Source organism: Pelodiscus sinensis, chromosome 2 (genome assembly GCF_049634645.1).
Source record: "Pelodiscus sinensis isolate JC-2024 chromosome 2, ASM4963464v1, whole genome shotgun sequence".
Classification (NCBI taxonomy): domain Eukaryota; kingdom Metazoa; phylum Chordata; order Testudines; family Trionychidae; genus Pelodiscus; species Pelodiscus sinensis.
Genome location: NC_134712.1, coordinates 140,366,805 through 140,386,584, shown reverse-complemented (window position 1 = coordinate 140,386,584; position 19,780 = coordinate 140,366,805). Strand labels below are relative to the sequence as shown.

At 43.6% G+C, this 19,780-nt stretch overlaps 1 protein-coding gene and 1 long non-coding RNA gene across 13 annotated transcripts in view; one reads left to right on the top strand and one right to left on the bottom strand.

Annotated features, from left to right (window-relative positions):
• The window catches only part of LOC102450602 (uncharacterized), a 108,828-nt gene extending 105,427 nt beyond the window's left edge, over positions 1-3,401 (bottom strand). For both annotated transcript variants that reach the window (XR_003086926.2, XR_012901817.1), the window contains exon 1: positions 2,937-3,401. This is a non-coding gene — a long non-coding RNA (uncharacterized LOC102450602). The remainder of the gene's footprint in view (positions 1-2,936) is intronic.
• On the top strand, positions 1,799-13,896 carry IRX4 (iroquois homeobox 4). 11 transcript variants are annotated; one of them, XM_075921524.1, is made up of 8 exons: positions 1,799-1,922; positions 3,212-3,319; positions 7,253-7,367; positions 8,463-8,528; positions 9,267-9,518; positions 10,569-10,675; positions 12,340-12,653; positions 12,951-13,896. In XM_075921524.1, the coding sequence occupies exons 4-8, from the start codon at positions 8,484-8,486 to the stop codon at positions 13,691-13,693; spliced, it is 1,461 nt and encodes a 486-aa protein (XP_075777639.1). In that variant the 5' UTR covers positions 1,799-1,922; positions 3,212-3,319; positions 7,253-7,367; positions 8,463-8,483; the 3' UTR covers positions 13,694-13,896. The 11 variants fall into 11 exon arrangements, with proteins under 11 accessions (XP_075777639.1, XP_014436097.2, XP_014436095.2 ...); XM_014580611.2 differs by having other exon boundaries at positions 7,253-7,389; XM_014580609.3 differs by lacking the exon at positions 7,253-7,367 and having other exon boundaries at positions 8,370-8,528.
• Positions 13,897-19,780: the final 5,884 nt, after the last annotated feature.

Here is a 19,780-nt window from a genome sequence, read left to right as displayed (position 1 = left end):
ACACACAGGCAATGAAATATCCACAGAAGAATGATGGTGTGGAAAACAACCCCATGGATGTGGGTGCTGGAAGGGAGTGATTATCTCTCCTCCTTGGTTGATCCTGGCAGGAAAAGTGCTTGTAAGCATGCAGAGAAATGCAGAAGGAGCCATTCCTGTAGGCCTTGTGCAAGCAAAATTCCCACTCAAGCCAACCTGACCGTTGCTAATCAAGGTTCAGCTCCAAATCATCACATTTAGATCTGGGAAGGAACTTGCAGCTATGTCATATTAGTAGTTATCTTGAGGGGGAAATTACCTTCCTTCAGAGCACTGAGCCTGAAGAACTTTTTATGGTCAGAGGAGGTATCCCACAACATTTTCTGTATATTGTTGCTGGGGGAGAGGGGCAAATGGAACATAAGCTTTCCCCTTGCCTTTTAAATTTATTAATTCAGGCAACAATATGAATTCCACCTCAGTCCAGTCCAAAAGGATCAGGATCTGCCTGGAAGGAGAGGGGAGGGATGCCATATTATCTGAAGAACATTTTCTCACTTAGGGCTTACATAATTGAATATTCCACCGCATCGTCTTTATAAAATATTGAAACAGATTGCTTTTCTTTGAGAGCTATTTGTAGAGGTAGGCTCTACGGATAAAGTGCTAAACTTTTAGAAGGCAGGAGAGTGCAATGAGAAAGTGGAGAAGGAAATCGAGAAGCTCCTGGACACAAACGTAGGCTCCAGGCAATGACTTTATCACCTGGAATAAAACTTTTGTCTGTCGCTTCTCAGTCTTTTGGGCTCCGACTGGGTTCACTCCCTGCCTGTCGCTTTTCATATCACTCGGGAGGCAAGTAGTCATAACTACTGGCAAAATAAATAATACCTGGAACGATTAAGTTCTGATCAATCTTCTATATCAAACCTTGCTTCCATACGGAGATCAAATTAAAACGTAGCACCTACTACAGGGACGCTATCGAAGCGGGAAGCCAAAGGAAGGGTCTGTGCTCGGCTAGCATATGCAGCTACGTCCTCTCGTGGAATTAGAGCGGAGCCAAACCATTCATTTAACATGAGAAAGGTATTGCTCACATTCCACTGAATGGTGGGAACGAGAATGGGAAAGTGCCTCTCTCCTGGAATGTATGTGGTTTATGTGCTAGACACAAGAACTTGGCTAGATTCTTCGGGTTAATGGTAGGAATGCGAGCAATACCCCTGGCTATGCTTGAATGTTTGCTGAAATCAGATATTTACATGATATTCTCTGGAAATTAAGCTAACACTGGGAGGGCAACTCCGGAGCTATGCTGCTGTGGCTGCGTTGCTTGTTTTAAAAGGCAGTGTCGCTCCATGATTGGCTTAGTGTTTCCAAACATCCATTAGGAGCAGATGAGGAAAGTGTGTTTTTCCCCTTTATTTGGGGGGTTGATTTGCCTTCGACACAAAAAATAACCCGAAAAAACCCTACTATAGCCTTTGTCAAACTGAACATGCTACTGCATCCCCGCGCTGTGTGATGTGTGTGAACTTTGTAAAGGTAGGTACATGGTACTGTCATTAAATAGTTCTGGCCAAAAAACCAAAACACTTATACGCAGAGTTGCATATTAACGCTAGTGTTCAGTTTTTGCAATTATGTGAAATGTTAGATTAAAAATGGGGCTTTCTTCCTCTTTTTCAGCCTCCCATTCCCATCCCTACCGCCCCCCAATCACAGATCATTCGACATGCTACACGTGGATATATTCTCTAAAGGCTAGAGCCCTTTTCTTCTCTTCTGCCCTCTTGAGACATCTACTACAGCTTATATATTTAAACACAAATGACACTGATCCCCTCCCCCCAGACAAACATCTTTCTGGCAGTCTTGAGTTGGTCTTACACTGTGGAACAACCAAGAAAAGAAGATGCGGCTGTGATGGGAAACTTCAGGTACAGTATGACACAGCAGAGTTGCAATGTAGACCAGCCAAGTTTCCTTGGGATGGCCCTGCAGGCACCTGACAGATTTTTGCTGCGCCTCGCTAATCACCCCAGCTTGCGGTAAAAAGTCTCTAGCCTGCATGTTATTTTAACATCATGAGCCCAGGTGACCACTGGCAGTACCCCGGCCTTGCTTGTGTGTAGCAAGTTCACAGTCGAAGGAACCTCGACTTTAATGGACACCCCAATGGGCTACTTAGAATCCCAGTGTGTTGTTACTCACCGCTGCAGCAGACTACAGTTTGAGGCGCAAGCCTAGGCACACCCCAGGCGAGCAGATAGCGTTCCTATCTGAATCTTCTGGGTGGTGATTTGCCTTTCCACGGCTATTGCTCTCCTCACTGCTCAGCCCCTGCTTCCCATGAAATCAATCAGTGGGAGTTTTGCCATTGATTTCAATGGGAGACGGGATCGGGCCCCTAATAAAAGGCTGCCGAGGGGGATCACCTAGTGAAGGGCACCGCAGGACATTACAGAACTGTAATGTGTTGCCTCTGACCAGTAGCTTCCCTTTGGGGCTCCAAACTGGCCAGAGGAGAAGGAACTGGCCAGAGGAGCAGAAGGAAGGAGGTTTTCACCGCCCCAGGGCAGCTGGGGGACTGCTGCAGTGCACAGTCCCTAGACCAAGCCATTAGGGACAACCATCAGGCCAGGGGCTGGAGAGGTCCGCTAGGCACACTTTCCCTACTTGCACGGGTAACGACAGCCATTAAGCCCACCTCCTCAAAAGAGAGGAAGGCAAAGGACAGCGAGCTGGCTGCAAGTTTAGCTCCGCTCGTGCAGCCCAACTCGAGTTCGGATGTGCGCGCAGTTCATCAACCCCCTGGTAGATGGTCGCCTTCCCGCGTGTACAACCTGCAGCTCATTAGGTTACATGGAGGACATCCGCGTCCCTTCCGAGTCAATGCAATTATTGTTTGCCACAAGGACAACGCCGGGCATGGCAGCGCTAGTTGCACTAACCTGCTCTGAATTACGGTGTCCCCCTCGCCATCAGCAGCTTGTCTAGCCCTAGGAACCGAGGGGCGCCTGCACTCCGTTTTCAAAGGAAAAGTTGCAACTCGAGTGCCTGGCCGTGTTGGAAAGTGTTAATCAGTAGGAAAGAGTGTGATCAGTGAAGCTATTCACTTGAACGTCACTCTAGTACAGGGGGTTAGTGAAGTGATTGTGGCGCCTAGGGACTGAAAGCACTATTCCACTCCAGTCAGGTATTATACACTGAGAAATGTCTACATTAGTTCTCTATAGCTCTCCGCAAAGTGAGGCAGTACAGACAAGAGGCGAGATCCCCTGCCATGGAAAAGCTCTCGCTAGAAGATTTTAGTCGAAGCCTGGCGTGATCTCAGGTAAAGAAACCTTCCGCTTGTTTTGATGAGAGGGCTTTTTTTCTTCTTCTTCTTCTTCTTCTTTTCCCCCTCAGAGCCTGCTTCACCAGCCAGCCAGCTGCAAAGGAACTGCTGGGAGAAGAGAAACTACCTGTGATAAATCATTTGACTTTGTGCAGTCTTTAGAGTACAAATCTGTATGCTATTTCTTGGGCAGGGGGTGTGGATACGATGATCACCGTACGGTAAGGTAGGGGACTGAGTTTAACTTTCTGGATTTTCGGTCGGACTTTGGAAGGGTTGGGATTTGATCGCGCAGCAAGAAAGTTTTATCTGCATATTGAAGTCCTGTAATGCTGTTCCTTGCCGACAGCTCCGAGGGAGGGGAGAAGGAGGGAGCGTTTGGGTGTCTAGGAACCGGCGGCACTTTGGAATTGGAAAAGAAACACCCGTGGGTGCTGCTCTCTTTGCTAATGAAATAGACTGTATTAGCTGTAGTCTTTGCGCCTTGACAGAGCAGAGCGGTGCTATTGTGCAGGTCAGCGAGCGCCTGTGGTCCATCGCAGCTGCTCCTGGATGCTGAAAACGTGCGTGTGTGTATCTTGGCTCGAGTTCCTAAGTGTTAAAAGTTAATACATACAAAGACTAATAGGAGAATGGGAGGCCTCCTTGCTGTCTAGGTTGTCGAGGGGATACAAGACTGTCACTAAAGAGTGTCCAAGTGGCTACGTTTAAACAACTGATTGTACAGGTAGTTGTTACCCGGGTAAAGGAATAGCAGAGGTCCCCTTTTAGGCAATCATTGTGTGTGTGATGATAATTCGAGAAATCACAGATCATAGGAAAGGCTTCTAGACACATATGTACAAAGTGGCACGGAAAACTCACTGCCCCTCGAGACAGGCTGTAATTACACTTTGTACAAAGTCTGTGAATTCAGGACGGACTTTATGAGGAGCTAAATCGCTTGAAAACGTTGCAGGCTGCCTTAGGTGCCATCTCAGATCCCAAATGAGCAACACGTAGAGGTTCACGCCCTTGGCCAGACAGTGCCAAGGTGGTTCTAAGCTTTCCCTTGAAAACAAAGCGCAGGCGACTGAACAGTCTTACTAACGCCTAGTTAGCCCATAAGCCTGTATCACCGCTCCCAGATATTTGCTGGCGAGGCATTGACCCCTCCAAAGCAGGGAGGGAATGAGCTTCTCTCCAGTGAAGCTGTACCTAACCGCAGCCAGATCGCGTCCCTGAAGACGTCCATCAAAGCCGTAGCCCTAGAAGAGTTTCCCTGTTTTACCTGCTGTGGCCTGTTCACCACGTATCACGATGTTTCCTTCTTGTTTAATGTTTCCATAATAAAACTTGCCTGAACATTTCCTCCAGTGTCTCGGAGACGGAGAAAAACCAACCAGTTTGTAACCCTGCAGGGCATGCTTCATTAAGCTTTGGCCTCAAAGATGTGTTTGCGTCTGTACTTTTTTATGTTGGGAACCTGCTGCATTTCCTGTTGATTTTGAGGTTTTGTTTTCTTTAGCTTTGGAAACAGCTCGGGTTGGGTATTTGGCTCAAGTGCTGTTAACTATTTTTTACGGGAAAGGGGCTTGGCAAGACAACTTGGGTTATTACATACAAAATGCTTGCATTTTCCAAATGCTTAAGGATATAGCCCACAGCATTAATCGTCTTTACTTGGATTTGAACAGGGTTATCTTGCTCATGTGCAAGAGCCACAAAGAGTTTAAATCATTGCAGGACTTACTGCATGTTTGTGCTCTGGCACTAGGAATTCATGCTGAAATTTAACTTCGCTGAGTTTCTCATCAACAAAGAACCATTCTTTGTAGAGTGTAAGTGACAAAACAGCAACTCTTTGTGACAAGGTAATGCCAGCTTTTATAAACTGTCCGTGTTCTGATGTAAATTATTACAAGTTTTTAATGACAGTTTTCTTGGGAATACCAATTGGTACAAGTCTAGGGCTGAGTTAGGGTAAAGTAATGTAACAGGCAGACTGGAAAAGACAAATGACAAATTATTACAATGATTAATAAGGGAACCTTCCGCGCAAAAACAAGCGGATATCAGTGGATTTGCCCGGTGCAGCGTAGTGAAAGCCATTTGTAGATATATATAAGCAGACAGGGAATATACATTCTGAATCTGGTCTTGTAAAGATTAATCGACTCATCTAAAATATCAATCCTGTTATGCTGTGGGTGTCCCTGTTGAGTTGTTGTCTGCAGTAATATCAAAATAAAAAGACAGGACATGCCGCAAAAAAACTATGGTTGGAAAAACTGTAAGATTGTGCAACTGTACAGTACAGCTTCTCAGAACAGTTCTCCAGCTCTATCAGCTAATTACAGCGCTTTGCACTGAGCCACTCTTGAGATAAGGGCAGCTATTTTCCTCTCCAGCCCCAGTGCATAACATTCCGGTGTTCAAGTAAGCAAAAGGCAGTGCAAATCTCATAAGGAAGATCATTTTTATAACTGGTGGATTTTTCTCAATTATTTTTTCACTAAATCCTCCATAAGGTTAGAGATGTGTTACCTGTAATAATAATAATAATAATAAAACTAAAAGTAGCATTGTGTTCTAGATAGACTGAGCAGCTGGAAAGAATAAGTAAGAGTTTCACTGTAACCTAAGCTCCAAGGGCTAGTTTATTATTATTCACTTAAAGAAGGTGATATTAGCATTGCAGGTGAGAAAGGAATAAACACTCTCCCAAGAAATCAATACGGAATTCAAAAACAATTATTAGTGTCATTTGACTCCTGTTCTTTACGCATTTCTCCCGGCTACAGACTGAATAATTTGCATGTACGGTATCTATTTGTTGTTTGGGAACTCTTTAAGATGCCGCAGGACACCGCTTGTTATAGTCTAACCCAATCCTAGAACTAGTATTTTCATCTGTAAATTAAAGCAATTACGCAGCAGATATTATATTATGTGTACTGTGGTCTCCAGATAGTCATCAATCACCCTCAATCGAGCTGTCAGAGGGGGCAGATTCGTTTCTGGGAGGCAGTCTTCCAGCTGGGGAGAAGAAGAGAACATCATCATTAATTAGAGTGTGACCCTGGGGCTATTCACATGTCTGAACCCAGGAATCTCTCCGAGCAAGTCTGCACACCCAGTCTGCACGCCCCTGCGGCCGCGGCTCCCGCGCCACGAGCTGCCCGCCGGTGCCTCCGAAAGGCGCGCGGGTGCCACGTTCCCCTGGGAGCGCGTGGCTCTTTGGAGCCCTCGTGTTCGCAAGTGTGTGCTCCCTGTAACTGGCTGGCACCCCTCCGCCACGGCAGAGGGGCCCTTCCTTAGGGAGCAGAGCCCAGGGGACTCCCGAAGCCACGTTAACTCTTTGCCACGCCGTCCCCCCCCCTCCCCAAAAAAGGGTGGGCTGAGTAGCCTGGGTCACTGCGGAGAATCTAAGCAAGTCTCCAGCCCGGGAGTTTCCCCAGCAGGGGGTCAGCAAGAGCGGGGGGGGAGGGAATGGCTGTGCGCTTGGCCTTTGCGCTCAGCACCAGCTCCTGCTCTGCTATCCTGGGTGCCCCACCCAGTCCCTACCGAAATCAGCAGGAGTCGCGGCGTCTCGGCCCCACGTGGAATTGGGCCTTTACTCCCCACTCAAACACAACCCCAACTGCAGCAAAGGGGAGTGTAATCTCGGGGGGGGGGAGAGGAGGGAAACAACTGCGGGATCTGGCCCCGCAGAGCGATTGAAAACACGTCCTATGTGGAAACGGACTCTTTCTGCTCCAGATCGCTAGTCCCCTAGTTAGGGAGCGATTGAGAAGAAGGAAATAAAGGCGCTTGAAAATAACGAAGGATCCCGTTGAAATCAATGGGAGTTTTACCATTGACTTCAGTGGGGACAGGATTAAGGCCCTGGATTAGTAAAATTGTTAGATCTGCCATGTCTACGCACTCAATAAAGCTTCTACCTCCTAGGTCAGCCTCCTCTGAAGGGCGCAGGCTAGGCTTCAGAGGCCAAGGAACTGAAGAAAGCTGTTTTAATAACTCATCCCAAAGGGCAGAGTTGAGGGATGCCCACAGAGCTAAGAGTGTAAGTTTGCCCAGAATAGCGGGTAAGAGATGCTGGCGATACACGTGAAATAACGCCTGAAACCTAGAGCGGCAGACTGGTCTTTGATAGATTCCCCAGCCAAACACACAGCCTCTCCTGGTTTGAATTCCATCCTGCATTCTCGTCCTACCTCATTCACTGTAGGGCACGATCCAGGCAGGATGGGGCCCTACCACGACTTCGCTCAGAACATTGCAATATTGAGATTGCGAGCAAACTCTTTTCGAGGTGAACATCCAATGTCTTCAGACATTTCCTGGGACGTATATTTATGTATAAGTGGTTTAAAATGTAGCCGCACATCTGGACAGAAGGGTGCAAAGAAAACAAAACTGCTCGCCATGTGGTTTATTGTCAGCGCTAATTTTAACTGTTGATTAAATCTTAAATGAAGACTCACTCGTGTGTCTCTTCATATGTCTCGTTTGTAATTGAGACTAATTATTACGGCGAACTGGGAAGAAGCAGCTGCTCGTTAATTAATTTCTAATTAAAAGGGTTTACCATTCTTCAGTGACTAAGGGGAAAAATCTTAGTTGGTGTAATATTGCTTCTTCAGATCTTCCTACAAAACCATATTAAAACACAGTGAACTTAAGAACCTAATGTCTCAGTGCTCCCCAAACTTTGATTCAGTATATGTGTAAAAACTGTCTTCTGTGTTCTGAACACAAACTCAATATGAATGTTAAACTTTATGTGACGTCAGAGTCTCTGCTGTTAAAAAACGTGCATCTGAGTTGCCTGTTTGCACTACTTTTCTTTTCTTCTTCTTCTTCTTCTTCTTCTTCCTTTTTTCCGTGCAAAATGTTTATTTCTGCCTCCATGTGAGTCAGCCTCTGCGCCACATATAGAAATTGCTTCTAGTTTGTAGCTGTAGAAAAAAATACTACATTAATCGTCCATCTTTTTCAGTTAAAAAAAGTTTTTTTAAGATTCACGTAGTTAAATTAAATGTGGTATTCTGCTTCGTCCTATAAGCATCTAGGAACCTGTGGTTACCAATCAATTGGTACAATAGAGCAGAGCAAGGCTGCAATAGCGTGCAGATCAGACGTCTCTCCTTGTTTCTAGATAACCAGGAGCCTCCGTACCATGTCATACCCTCAGTTTGGATACCCTTACTCTTCTGCACCCCAGGTAAGACTCTATTGTCCGCAAACGTTAATTGATTGAATTTCAGTCATTATTGATTTCTACAGTTCAGTGCTAAAAGCTGCAGCGATCCTTTACAGTACGTGAAAGCGTGAAATTGGTTAAGCACTCGGTCTGTTTGAAAGATATTTAAGTTATATCTTGTATGCATATTTGTAAAATGAAAGGAGCATACAGTATTTAGGATGTTATGGGGAGAATGGAGGGGCAGGGGAGGCGATAGGAAAGAAGAGAGAGGACGGAGACCCTCCAGGAATAATATTGTATCGTCCGGATGAGGTTTACTATTTACACACTTAAAAAGGAATTTGCTGAATTCTCTATTGTAGAAACATAATGGGAGATCTGAAACCAGGAGGTTAAGAATAGATGTATGTAGGGCTGTTACAAATCTGCAGTCAAAATACATATGCATGAGTGAATTAGGAAAAAAAGGTTTAAAAACGCAGATGGGGAGCATTGTGCTGCAAGTGGAGACAAATGATGTCAACACTTTGTGCAACCCATTATGAAAGTTTCTTTTTAAAGCATTTTTGATAAGCAGCCCGAAAACCTGAATCAGCCGCCCCCTTCCATTGATTTGCTTTAAATGCCTCGAGTTTTGTCTTCCTTTTTCACTGATAAAATAGGTAGTCTGTACATTTCCCGAAACCTTAACGGAAATAAATGTCAAAATTTAGCAGCAGTTTTTTTTAAAGAAAAAGTTTTCCTCTTTCCCCTTAGTTCCTGATGTCCACCAATTCCCTGACAACTTGCTGTGAGTCTAGTGGCAGGACTCTGACAGATTCAGGCGCTGCAGCCTCGACTCAGACCCCAGTCTATTGTCCTGTATACGAAAGCAGGCTATTAGCCACAGCCAGACATGAGCTGAATTCTGCAGCTGCCTTAGGAGTCTATGGAAATCCTTACACCAGTACCCAGGGCTATGGAAACTACGTTACCTATGGTACCGAAGCTTCTGCCTTCTATTCTTTGGTAAGCAATCCTAGCATCTTCTTTATCACTCATTAGTAAAACAAATCCCAGCATGGGAGATAAATGTATCTTCTCGCTTCTTGGCTGGCGTGTCCTCCCTAGAGGAAATCTGCGCTCTCTCCTTCCTTCTGAATTGGAACTGTTCTCTAAGACTCAAATTCACGTGCTGCTCTGTTTAGATTGTTATCTTCACTCAGTCATGTTTTCAGGACCACTTTAAGTAGTTCTACTAAAGACCCTCAGTACAGGTAGTTCTTCACGTCAGCCTATTTTATGCAGCCGACGCATAGCTCTGCCTTTTTAAAAACTCTGTCTAGTGCTAAAATATGAGAACAGTTACATGATACTACCGTGAAAGGCCAGTTTTGGGGATCTGATGAACGACACTAGAATGAAAGCTATAGCTAGGCTGGTAGTTCAAAGTTGCATATACACAGGGCGCAGAACAATCGATATACCTTGGAATGAGGTTTTTCTTTGGCATCATTATAGCGTGGGTTAATGTGTGTATTGATTTCGGTGGCTGCTGAAAGTCTAGAGGTTTCAGATTCTTCAAAGGAACCAACTGTCTTTCCTGTAGCCAAAACCTAGCTTGCTGTAAGACCACGGAAGTAAAGTTGCCATTTGTCTTTCATTTCCTTTGCATATTGTTTTTCAGATTACTGAAAGGAGTTAGTTGGGAACAGCTAAGATGCCACTGAACGTTTAAACGCTTGTTGGCCGTTGCTAGAATTGTTTTACGAAGTGCAATGTGCTCTCGGTTTTGCAGAGACGAGAACTATGCATTTTGTTAGATATTTCGGATAGGAGAATACTTGTTAATAGGAAGGGATACCGCTTCATTATTGTGTAGTCAAATAGCAGGCAATTGTTTTGGAACCAAACACAGCTGGGGGAAGCAATATATATTCTATGGCAACACTTGTTTCACATTTTGCTTTACATGTAACAAGTCAATTCACTTCCCTTAACTACTTCCAAGGAAAGAGGCGGGGTGGCGGGGATGGGGGTGGGAACTGGCAAAAGGACACACTGGATTTTGTGTTACAGAACAGTTTCGACGCGAAGGATGGGGCTGGATCTGCGCATGCGGGCATTACCCAGGCGGCTGCCTACTATCCGTACGATCACACACTCAGTCAGTATCAATATGACAGGTAAGAAACAAACAACTACCCAGACGTCACAAAGTGTGGGGTTTGCTTTTTCATCAGCTGGGGACATTTTAAACAGCGAATATTTCTGTCCGTTTAACAAGGGGTTATGAGCCAAGGTAACACAAGACCTAACACAGATAAATACATAATTAGGCAAAATGGAAGCCTATATTTCTTCTTTGACAAAACTCGCACGTGTCCTCTACCTGACGTTGCTCAAACGGTGCGGTGAAAGCCAAAGCTTTATTCTCAAAGGTAACACTGTTAAGACTCTAAATTAAACGTGTGGGGGGGGGGAGATGGCGGGAGGGGGGCTGGCTAACCACCCACAAATGTGTGTTGGTCAGCCCTGAGCAGTATCGCAGAGAGGCAAAGCAATAACTCTGCACTCACCTCTGACTTTAGCAAACGATGTATCAAATACACCACGCCCTCCCTTTCCCACATGTAATTCAGTCTGGTCCAGCACTCTCCCAAACAGAATCACAGAATAGTAGAATTGAAAGGGTCCTTAAGAGGTCATCAAGTCCAGTCCCCTACCCTCACGCCAGGACCAAGCACCAACTAGTTCATCCCTGACAGATGCCTGTCTAACCTGCTTTTAAATATTTCTAGTGATGGAAATTCCACAACCTGCTTAGGCGATTTATTCCAGTGCTTAACTGCCTTGACAGTTAGGAAGTTTTTACACACACACACACACACACACACACACACACACACACACACACACACACACACACACACCTCAAAAACTTTACTCTCTCCTAATCTTTTATAGAAGCTGTTTCTAAGTATATGTTTCAGCAAGTTGGTCTGCCATGCCAACACGTGGTCCTTTACTTTGCAGGGAGCTATACTTCCCGCTAGCCACTGTGTATATTAATTAGCTTTTTCTACATTGTGCTAAACTGAACGGCCCTTTTATCTTCGGTCCGTTTATTAGTTTTAAAACAGCGTAAAACCACTTAAACCATCTCAACCTTTTAAGCCCACTGGGTGACGGTGACCTTTCCTGGCTGATGTGCATTAAATATTCAGGTGCAGTCCAGTGTCTTCTGCGTCCCGTTTTTACAATTTCAGGCACAAAAGGGTAGGAGAGCTTACTAATAAAAGGAATAAGAAGGAAATACATTTCTGTTAACAGTTACACCCCGGGGTCACTTAAATATATTTGATTTGAGCAGGATTTCTCAAACAGCTGGAGAGCAGAACTTTTCTCTGTGTGTGTCTGCGTTTCTAAGCTGTTACTGTCACACAAGTTGTTAAAATGGACTTTACAATTTACTTGATTAAAAATAGACATTTCCTGTTCTATTTATTCTTCAAAGGTTACTGTACACGTGAATCAAACCATGTCTCGTGCCCAGTGTTTCTCATTTTAAAATGGTATTGCTGCTTTTTTCCCCACTGAAGGGTTGGGCGGAAATCGTTACTAACAAACAGCCTTTGACGTCCTCTCGAGTGTTGGTACACTATTCCTCCCATACTAAATGATTATTGCTAGAAGAAGGTACCGCTAATACTCTCTCATAATACTTAGTGCAAAACCCACCTGTCTTTCCTTTGGCTTCAGTGGGCTTTGGATCAGGTGCCCAAAGCCCACCTCTCTGCTTCTTCGTTAGGATCTACCTATGATGTCATTTATGTTTTGTGAACTACAGATATGGCACCATGGATGGAGGCACCCGAAGAAAAAACGCTACTCGTGAAACCACCAGCACCCTGAAGGCCTGGCTGCAGGAGCACCGGAAGAACCCCTACCCCACCAAGGGCGAGAAGATCATGCTGGCCATCATCACCAAGATGACCCTCACCCAGGTCTCCACCTGGTTCGCCAACGCCAGGAGGAGGCTCAAGAAGGAGAACAAGATGACCTGGCCTCCGAGGAACAAGTGCTCGGATGAAAAGAGACCCTACGAAGAGGAAGAGGAGGAAGAGTCGCAGGAAGACAATATGAAGACCGAGAAAAACGATGGTATCTTATTAAACATACATTTACAATGACCACGCAGAATTCTAGAGTAGCCAAACCCGTCCCCCTGTAGACTGTGTCTAACAAGAGCGTTGTTGCATGGCTGGGTAGGCTATGCTCATGAACGGTACATAGCCTAGACACATGCATGCAGGGCTGCAGTTAGATTCTGCTCATTTGTATTCTTAATAAGTAACGCCCTTTCAACCCTTACTCTGGATCGTTAGAGGTGGTATTGCTTTAAAGGAGCACTGTAATGCGATTTATTGCCTATGTTTTGCTGTTTCCCCATTCCTGCAGAGGCCACCGGCAAAGCAGAAAAAGAGCTGGAACTGAGTGATCTGGATGACTTTGACCCCATTGAGTCGGAGAGCTCCGAATGCGAATTGAAACAGCCCTTCCAGCACCTGGAGAGCACCCAGATAAGGACAGCCGAGACCTGTGCCACTGATCATTGCAAGGAGCCTTCTTTAAAGATGCCCATCGCGGCGGCCACCATTGAGGAAGACCTGGAGAGGGCTAAAAACTGTCTCAAGAACGTGGTGGACGAATGTGAGCAAGACTTGATCAGTGTAAGGCAGAGAAGCTGTGAGTCCAAAATGTGTTTTCAGCAGGGGCAGCAAATATTGGAGACAAAGCCTAGGATTTGGTCCCTGGCTCACACTGCCACTTCTCTAAACCAGACTGAGTACCCTTCCTGCATGCTGAAACGCCAAGGGGTCTCCTCCTCCGCTGCAGTGTCGGCTCCTGTTAGTGTCATTGACAGACATCAGGATTCCCCAGTCACCAATCTCAGGAACTGGGTGGACGGGGTGTTTCACGACCCCATATTCCGACACAGTACTTTGAACCAAGCTTTGAGCAACACAACAGTTTCCTGGGCTACCACCAAAGGCGCCATTCTGGAAACGGGATCCTTGGGGCGCTCAATTGGGAACGGTACTAACGTGCTCAAAGGCCAACTGTCAAATTTAACCCACCAGGACTCAAATAAAGAATTTCTTGCATTTCCTAAAGCAGGAAGCAAAATGTTTTGTTCCTAACAGCACCCCAGTGGGGGGGAAAAACTTTCTAACAACTGAAGAGTTGGATACACTGGGGGAAAAAAAGATTTGGAAGAATTTAAATTTAAATATAATTTTTTTAAAAAACAAAGATAAAGATTTAAAGTGCGGTTTGCTTAGTTAAACGGGCAGACTTTATTCATTGCTGTTTTGAAGAATTTCTGTTGGTTGCGACTTTAAGGGATCAATGTCGTGAAAATAACTGAACTCCATGTCTAAAAGCACGTACTATAGTGTAGGCGTACTTAAAAGTTTACATCCAAAAGTTTACAAACGAGAAATTTAAATTCAGATATTTAATTTAAGGCATGCCAATATTAGTTCGAAAGACTTCTCCGATTTTTTCCTTCTGATTTCATTGTTATCATATACTTCACAAACGGCACTTATACCAAGTTTACACGATTGCACAAAGTTAACTTGACAAATATGTTTAAAAACGTATGTTCACTCCAATAAATTGTCTGTTTCAGAAGTAAAAATTAGTGGTGGCGTTTTGCATTACAAAAGAAATATGTTCCCGTTTTAGAATGTGAGCTCTTGCATGTGCTAGTAATTGAAAGAAATGCTAGGGTGACGCATTCATACTAGAAAAAGTTGCGGAAATGTCAATAAATCAGGAGCATCACTGCAAACAAATGTTTTTAAATCAGAAATATTTATACTTTTCCCCTCTTCCACACACACCCCTCCTCCCACTCTTCTCAAGGAATCCAGGCGATCATTGGGCAAAAATGGTCTATAGAAGCGGCGGGGAGATTTCCCTTTAAACAAACAGTTATTATTTTGTACAGTCGCATTTACTAGGCTGTACTCTGTTAAAGAGCGCCGTGTTAAAGAAGACTATGTTACACTGGAATATGGATGTCCAGTCTCAAGAGCCCTTCTCTGCCAGAGAAACCCAGGGCAATCCATCATTACATTTGTTGAGTTTGACAGTTGTCACCCAGGAAAGGAGGGGTGGGGAGGGAAACAATAACAGGAGTTAAATGTTTAGATAGATAGATAGATAGATAGATAGATAGATAGATAGATAGATAGATAGATAGATAGATAGATAGATAGATAGATAGATAGATAGATAGATAGATAGATAGATAGATAGATAGGAGTGTAGTTGTGCTTTAGACTTGCTGAAATAAAGGAGAGAACAGAAGGAGAAGACAAAAGTCCACGAATGTGAGGATAGACTGTAGTGACCCCCGCATAAACCTGAGAAGGGGGAGGTGGGGTCTTGGAGACCAGACTGGGGGATATTACCCCGGGACCCCGTGTTTGCCGCTGTAGCAGGGGACTGTCTGTTTCTGAGGGCGAAGCAATTGATTCCCATGGAAATTTTGCTGTTTTAAAGAACCGTTTGAGCTTGCAGCTCCTCGGACAGTATGAAGAATCGCTGATTTTTCCATGAATATTTCAGCACTTCAGGACAGATGCGTTACCGTTTTGACATTAAATAGAGTGCAGCCAAGAGAAAGCGCTCGCTCGCCGTGTGAGTCTCGCTGCCAATTTACCGGTTAAATAACACGCGTTTTTCAACATTCCCCTTCCAAGCCGGGAGCCGAAACAAACTTTCTGTTCCTCAGGCCGGGGGGAAATAAAGAAATAATGAGCCCAGCCTGACAGAAATAAGAATCGTCTTAAAATACCCGTTTCAGATCCAGAGGAGCTTCACAAACTGGTGTGGACAAGAGTTAAAGGCTCCTACTGGGACTGTTGTAGGCAAATGAAAACAACCCTACGTCTTTTCCACGCCTTCCTCCCTCAAAGTTAAAATAACCAACAAAAAACCAGACATGAAACAGAGCGCTACCCCCCCAGGAAAGAAATCTCGAGACAGCAACTAGTTAAAACATAAAACACAGCAGCCTGTAAACTTTAGAGGGAGGCCGGTTAGGGCAGCAATTGAATAAAGGAATCCGGGTGTGGGGAGTGGATCAAACCCTTCCCCTCTCTGAGAGCTGCTGTAATTGGATTGTATCCAGTCATATTCCCTGTCATTGTATTGACTTTCGCTCTCTTGGATGATATTATCGAGATCACTGAACCTCGCTGCTGATCTGGCTGTCAAAAGGCTGAGACAGGAGCCCCCGGCCTGGAAAACGTGCATCAGCCAAGATAATTTGAAGTGAAATTTTCATTTTGACAGTAAACCCCTCAATTTCTAAAGGCTCTGCACCCAGAGATCTCGGTGGCAGGGGGAGGCTTTACAGAAAGCCACGTCTTAAACTGAAAAGGGCAAAAGAACTCGAATTAGTTGTAATAGATAAAAGGGCAAAAATAAAGAGTCAAGGGTACTTGACAGTAATAGCGAAAGTGGAGTCTCGGGGGAGAAGTGTTCTCAGCTAGAGGCTGGGCCGGCAGGAATTTTAATGCAGCCGGGCGGCCGGAGCGCTTTCCAGTGAAGCCCTTTAGACAAAGCACATTTTTTTAAAATACCAAAATAAGGTAGAAGAGACGAGATGGAAGCAGGCTCGGGTGTTCAGACCTCCAATCAGCGGTAAAAGCAAATGGCACAGGAATCCGCATAACCACCATGAGAAAAAAATACTGGCTACTGTGGTAGCAATGTTAAAGCAAAAATATACGTGTGTATGGCTTTACACGTGTTATTGTATATGTAATACGCGTGTGGGTGCATGCTAATGTTTTGCTGCAGATTTCAACTTCGATGCCCATAGTGGACGGTATCGGGGAGACAAAGATTTAATTATCCAATGCAATGAGAGCTAAGTGAGTATGATAGGAACACAAAGACATATGCAGAGACAAAGTTATGGAGTAAATATAATTAAGAAAATGTATCTGTCTAAATCTGCTGCACCACAAACATTCACGACTTATGCAGAATACTAAATTATTCAAAATACACTTTCTTTGTGTAATGACAGGATTTTTACCCTCAGAGGAAACAACAATATGGCATTAAAATCAGTCTGATTTCTGTAGAGTTCTTTTGCACTTATTTCGAGGCCAGACTTAGGGCGGAGGGGAGGAGGGAATAACATGCTCTTGAACATAGCAACTGACAACACTGGCTTGCATTCAAATCTAGGGAAAGACCCCCCCCCCCCCAATGATATTGAAAATGAAGGCAACACAATTATATTCCAGGCAAAACCATTTCACTATTATAAAATCAGAGAAATACTTTACCCCTTAACGATGTGTGTCTGTCATTATAAAACAAGTTTGAATAAGTTTGTGCCTGTTATCTAACAAGACCTGATTGAGGTAGGCTACAGGTATAGGATTCTTTTTGTATGAAATCAGGTTTTGTTTCGTTTTTTTGGAGGGGGGGGAGGCCTAGTCCTTGTCTAGAAATTAGCAGTCAGGCATACAGATCATTCAAAGGCATCCAGAAAGTGAGAATAAAAGACTATGAGAAATTAATCTTTGCTATTCGATTCAATAGCACAAGTCAAAGATCACTTTCAACTGTTTCTCAGCTGTTGTTGGGGGGGGGGGAGTGCTAAGAAAGAAAGCCATATAACTTGGATGGATATACAAAGCAGAAATATAAAGAGGAGATCAAAAAGAAGGGAGAAGAAAGAAAAAAAACATGGAGAAAACGGTCTGAAACTGAGAGACTCTAAATCATTCAGCCATGGCAAATTCAAACACACAAAGGAGGGGATGCTAAATTAACAGTGCTTTTTACATAGAGCCCAAATAAAACTGTAATCAGCGACGCGTTACTTTTCATTAAGCGAGTTTGACAGCAGCATATTCAGCCTCGACAAGGGAACAGGAGCGAAGAAATATACGGCTCTCCCAGCCCGAGTCATAAGATAATTCCTTAAGCTCCATTAACAACTCTTAGCCGCAGGAAATGGGCTCCCTGAAAACATCTCCAAATCTAAAAGCTTTATCGACCTCTCAAACCTCTGCTGATGGTTCTATTTTTTAAAAAAAAACTTAAGGGAGAGACGCCCAGCAAGGTAATAGACTTTGACACAACACCTTCTTAACTAGAGAGAGCGAGGCCGAGAAAACGAGACCTTAAATGATATTTAAAAGGCAGCCAATTAAGATTTAAAATGATTGTCTCCTGAGATTATGCATGTGATTTATGTCACCTACTTTTTCCCAGGCATGCATGCAAAATTGCAACTGGGCAGATAGCCTGTTCTTTAAATAATAATAACTTTTAAAAATAAATAGCAGCAATTAACTATCTACAGCTATCTCCAACAATTTTAAATATTAAGCTAATAAGGGGCTGGATTTTAGATATTCTGATTGCAAGTATACATTGCAGCAGTTATTTAGTTTATAGTTAATTAAACAACAATCAAATATATCATACAAACATTTTCTGTTACCTTTCATGAGCATAATTTTTAAGATAAATTTTATGCTGTGTTGATGTCTGACTACTAAAGACCTTTAATGAGTACTTTGTCACACAACAGAATGAAATAGCGTTCAGTTCATCCACACAGTGAGAAGTGTGTCTTTACAGGATTTCGAATATCAGATCCCTTAGAAGAAGGTAGGATGTAATGGTGCCTCAGATTTAATAAAGTCTTAGTGATGAATATTTATCACTTGTCATTGCATCTGATCTTCAGATAACTTGAAAATTATCAAGTTATCTGACGATTTCTTGTGTTATATTAAATACCAAGAAGAGTTAATTTTACAGTAAGAATTTCATCCAGAAAGTCCTGATAATGAGAATGAGGGCTGAAATTCTTTGGCTTATATTGAAAATATCTCCAAGTAATGTGAATGTGGCAGTGGGAGAGGGCAGCAGGGAAAGAGAATCATTCAGAGCCTATGTGAGCACACCTTTTCCTTCCATGTGTTTAGATCTAGCCACAATCTGATGGGGATAGGCCTATATTTCATCATTAATGTTTTTTGTGGCACTTGTGAATTTAATTCAGACCTTTTCCTTTTTAGATGTAAACCTGGAAAGGCAAGGGTTTTATGGCCAAATGCTTGTGGGTGTCTGGGTGTAGAAGGTACTACATTATCTAGCTTTTCTGTGAGGTGCTACATTTAATATGCCATTTTCATTCCCTTTACACACATTAAATCACTTATTTGCAGCAGTTATTTAACTACATAATTTACAGAAGGGTAAACTGAGGCACAGAGGGTATGTCTACATAGTGTGGCTATTTTGGGATACTGGAGGTAGCTACCACACATCTTTGAAACATGCCCATTATTTTGAAATATTTTTCAAAATAACAGGAAGGCTATTCCAGAATCCCTTTAGCCCTCATTCCACAAGGGTTGAGGGATCTCTCAAAATAGCATGTTATTTCAAAATTTGGTGCTGTGTACATGCACCAAATTTCAAAATACAATCAAAATAAGATACACAATTTGCATAGTGCAAATTGCGTATGTTATTTCAAGTTTAGGGTGCTGTGTAGACGCACCCAGAATGATTAAGTGACTTGCTGGGGTGATTCGGCAAGAAAATGAGAGAGCCAGAAAATAGAACCTGGGTATCCCGACTCCCAACCTTTCTGCTTCAGGCCCTGACTCAGCCAGGCTCTTTATGCATAACTTTAAGCACATGAATAATTTCAGTGACGCCAATGGGACTACTCAGGTGATTAAATGTAGTAGGTACATGCTTAAATCCCTTCTTGTACTGAAACCTTGAGCACTAAATACACTCATAACTTATTTAAGGGATTTGTCTGTTTGTTTGTTTATTTGTTTCTTTTTTAAAGGCCTGCTTCTGCTCCCTCTGAGGTTAAAGCCAAAATTCTCACTAAGGAACTTCAGAATGGTATTCACCAAAGCAGGTGTCTTTACTGGTTCTTCAGGACACAGAGCAGCATTTATTTCCCCAGAACAATGTGCCTGTTACAGCCGTTTTGTGACTAGCTTTATTTTGGATGATCCTGCATGCTAACTCAAGTGTGGCTCGCTGCAACTTTACCCTAATATCACCATCCCAAGGAAAAGGAAACTGACATACAGACCTAATAGCTGCAGATTCATGGTGGTGGTGTATGGTTTCGTGTGTCTGAAAGTCTGGTGGTGATGCCTTCAAACATGTCTGGATTTCAATGTAGCCAGATACAGTTTGAATTATCATGG

Coding starts and splice junctions, on each gene's coding strand:
- IRX4 (XM_075921521.1), top strand. CDS start 7,218: ATGTCTACGCACTCAATAAAGCTTCTACCTCCTAGGTCAGCCTCCTCT. Junction 8,529..9,266: donor CTTACTCTTCTGCACCCCAG/GTAAGACTCTAT, acceptor CTTTCCCCTTAG/TTCCTGATGTCCACCAATTC. Junction 10,676..12,339: donor AGTCAGTATCAATATGACAG/GTAAGAAACAAA, acceptor TGTGAACTACAG/ATATGGCACCATGGATGGAG.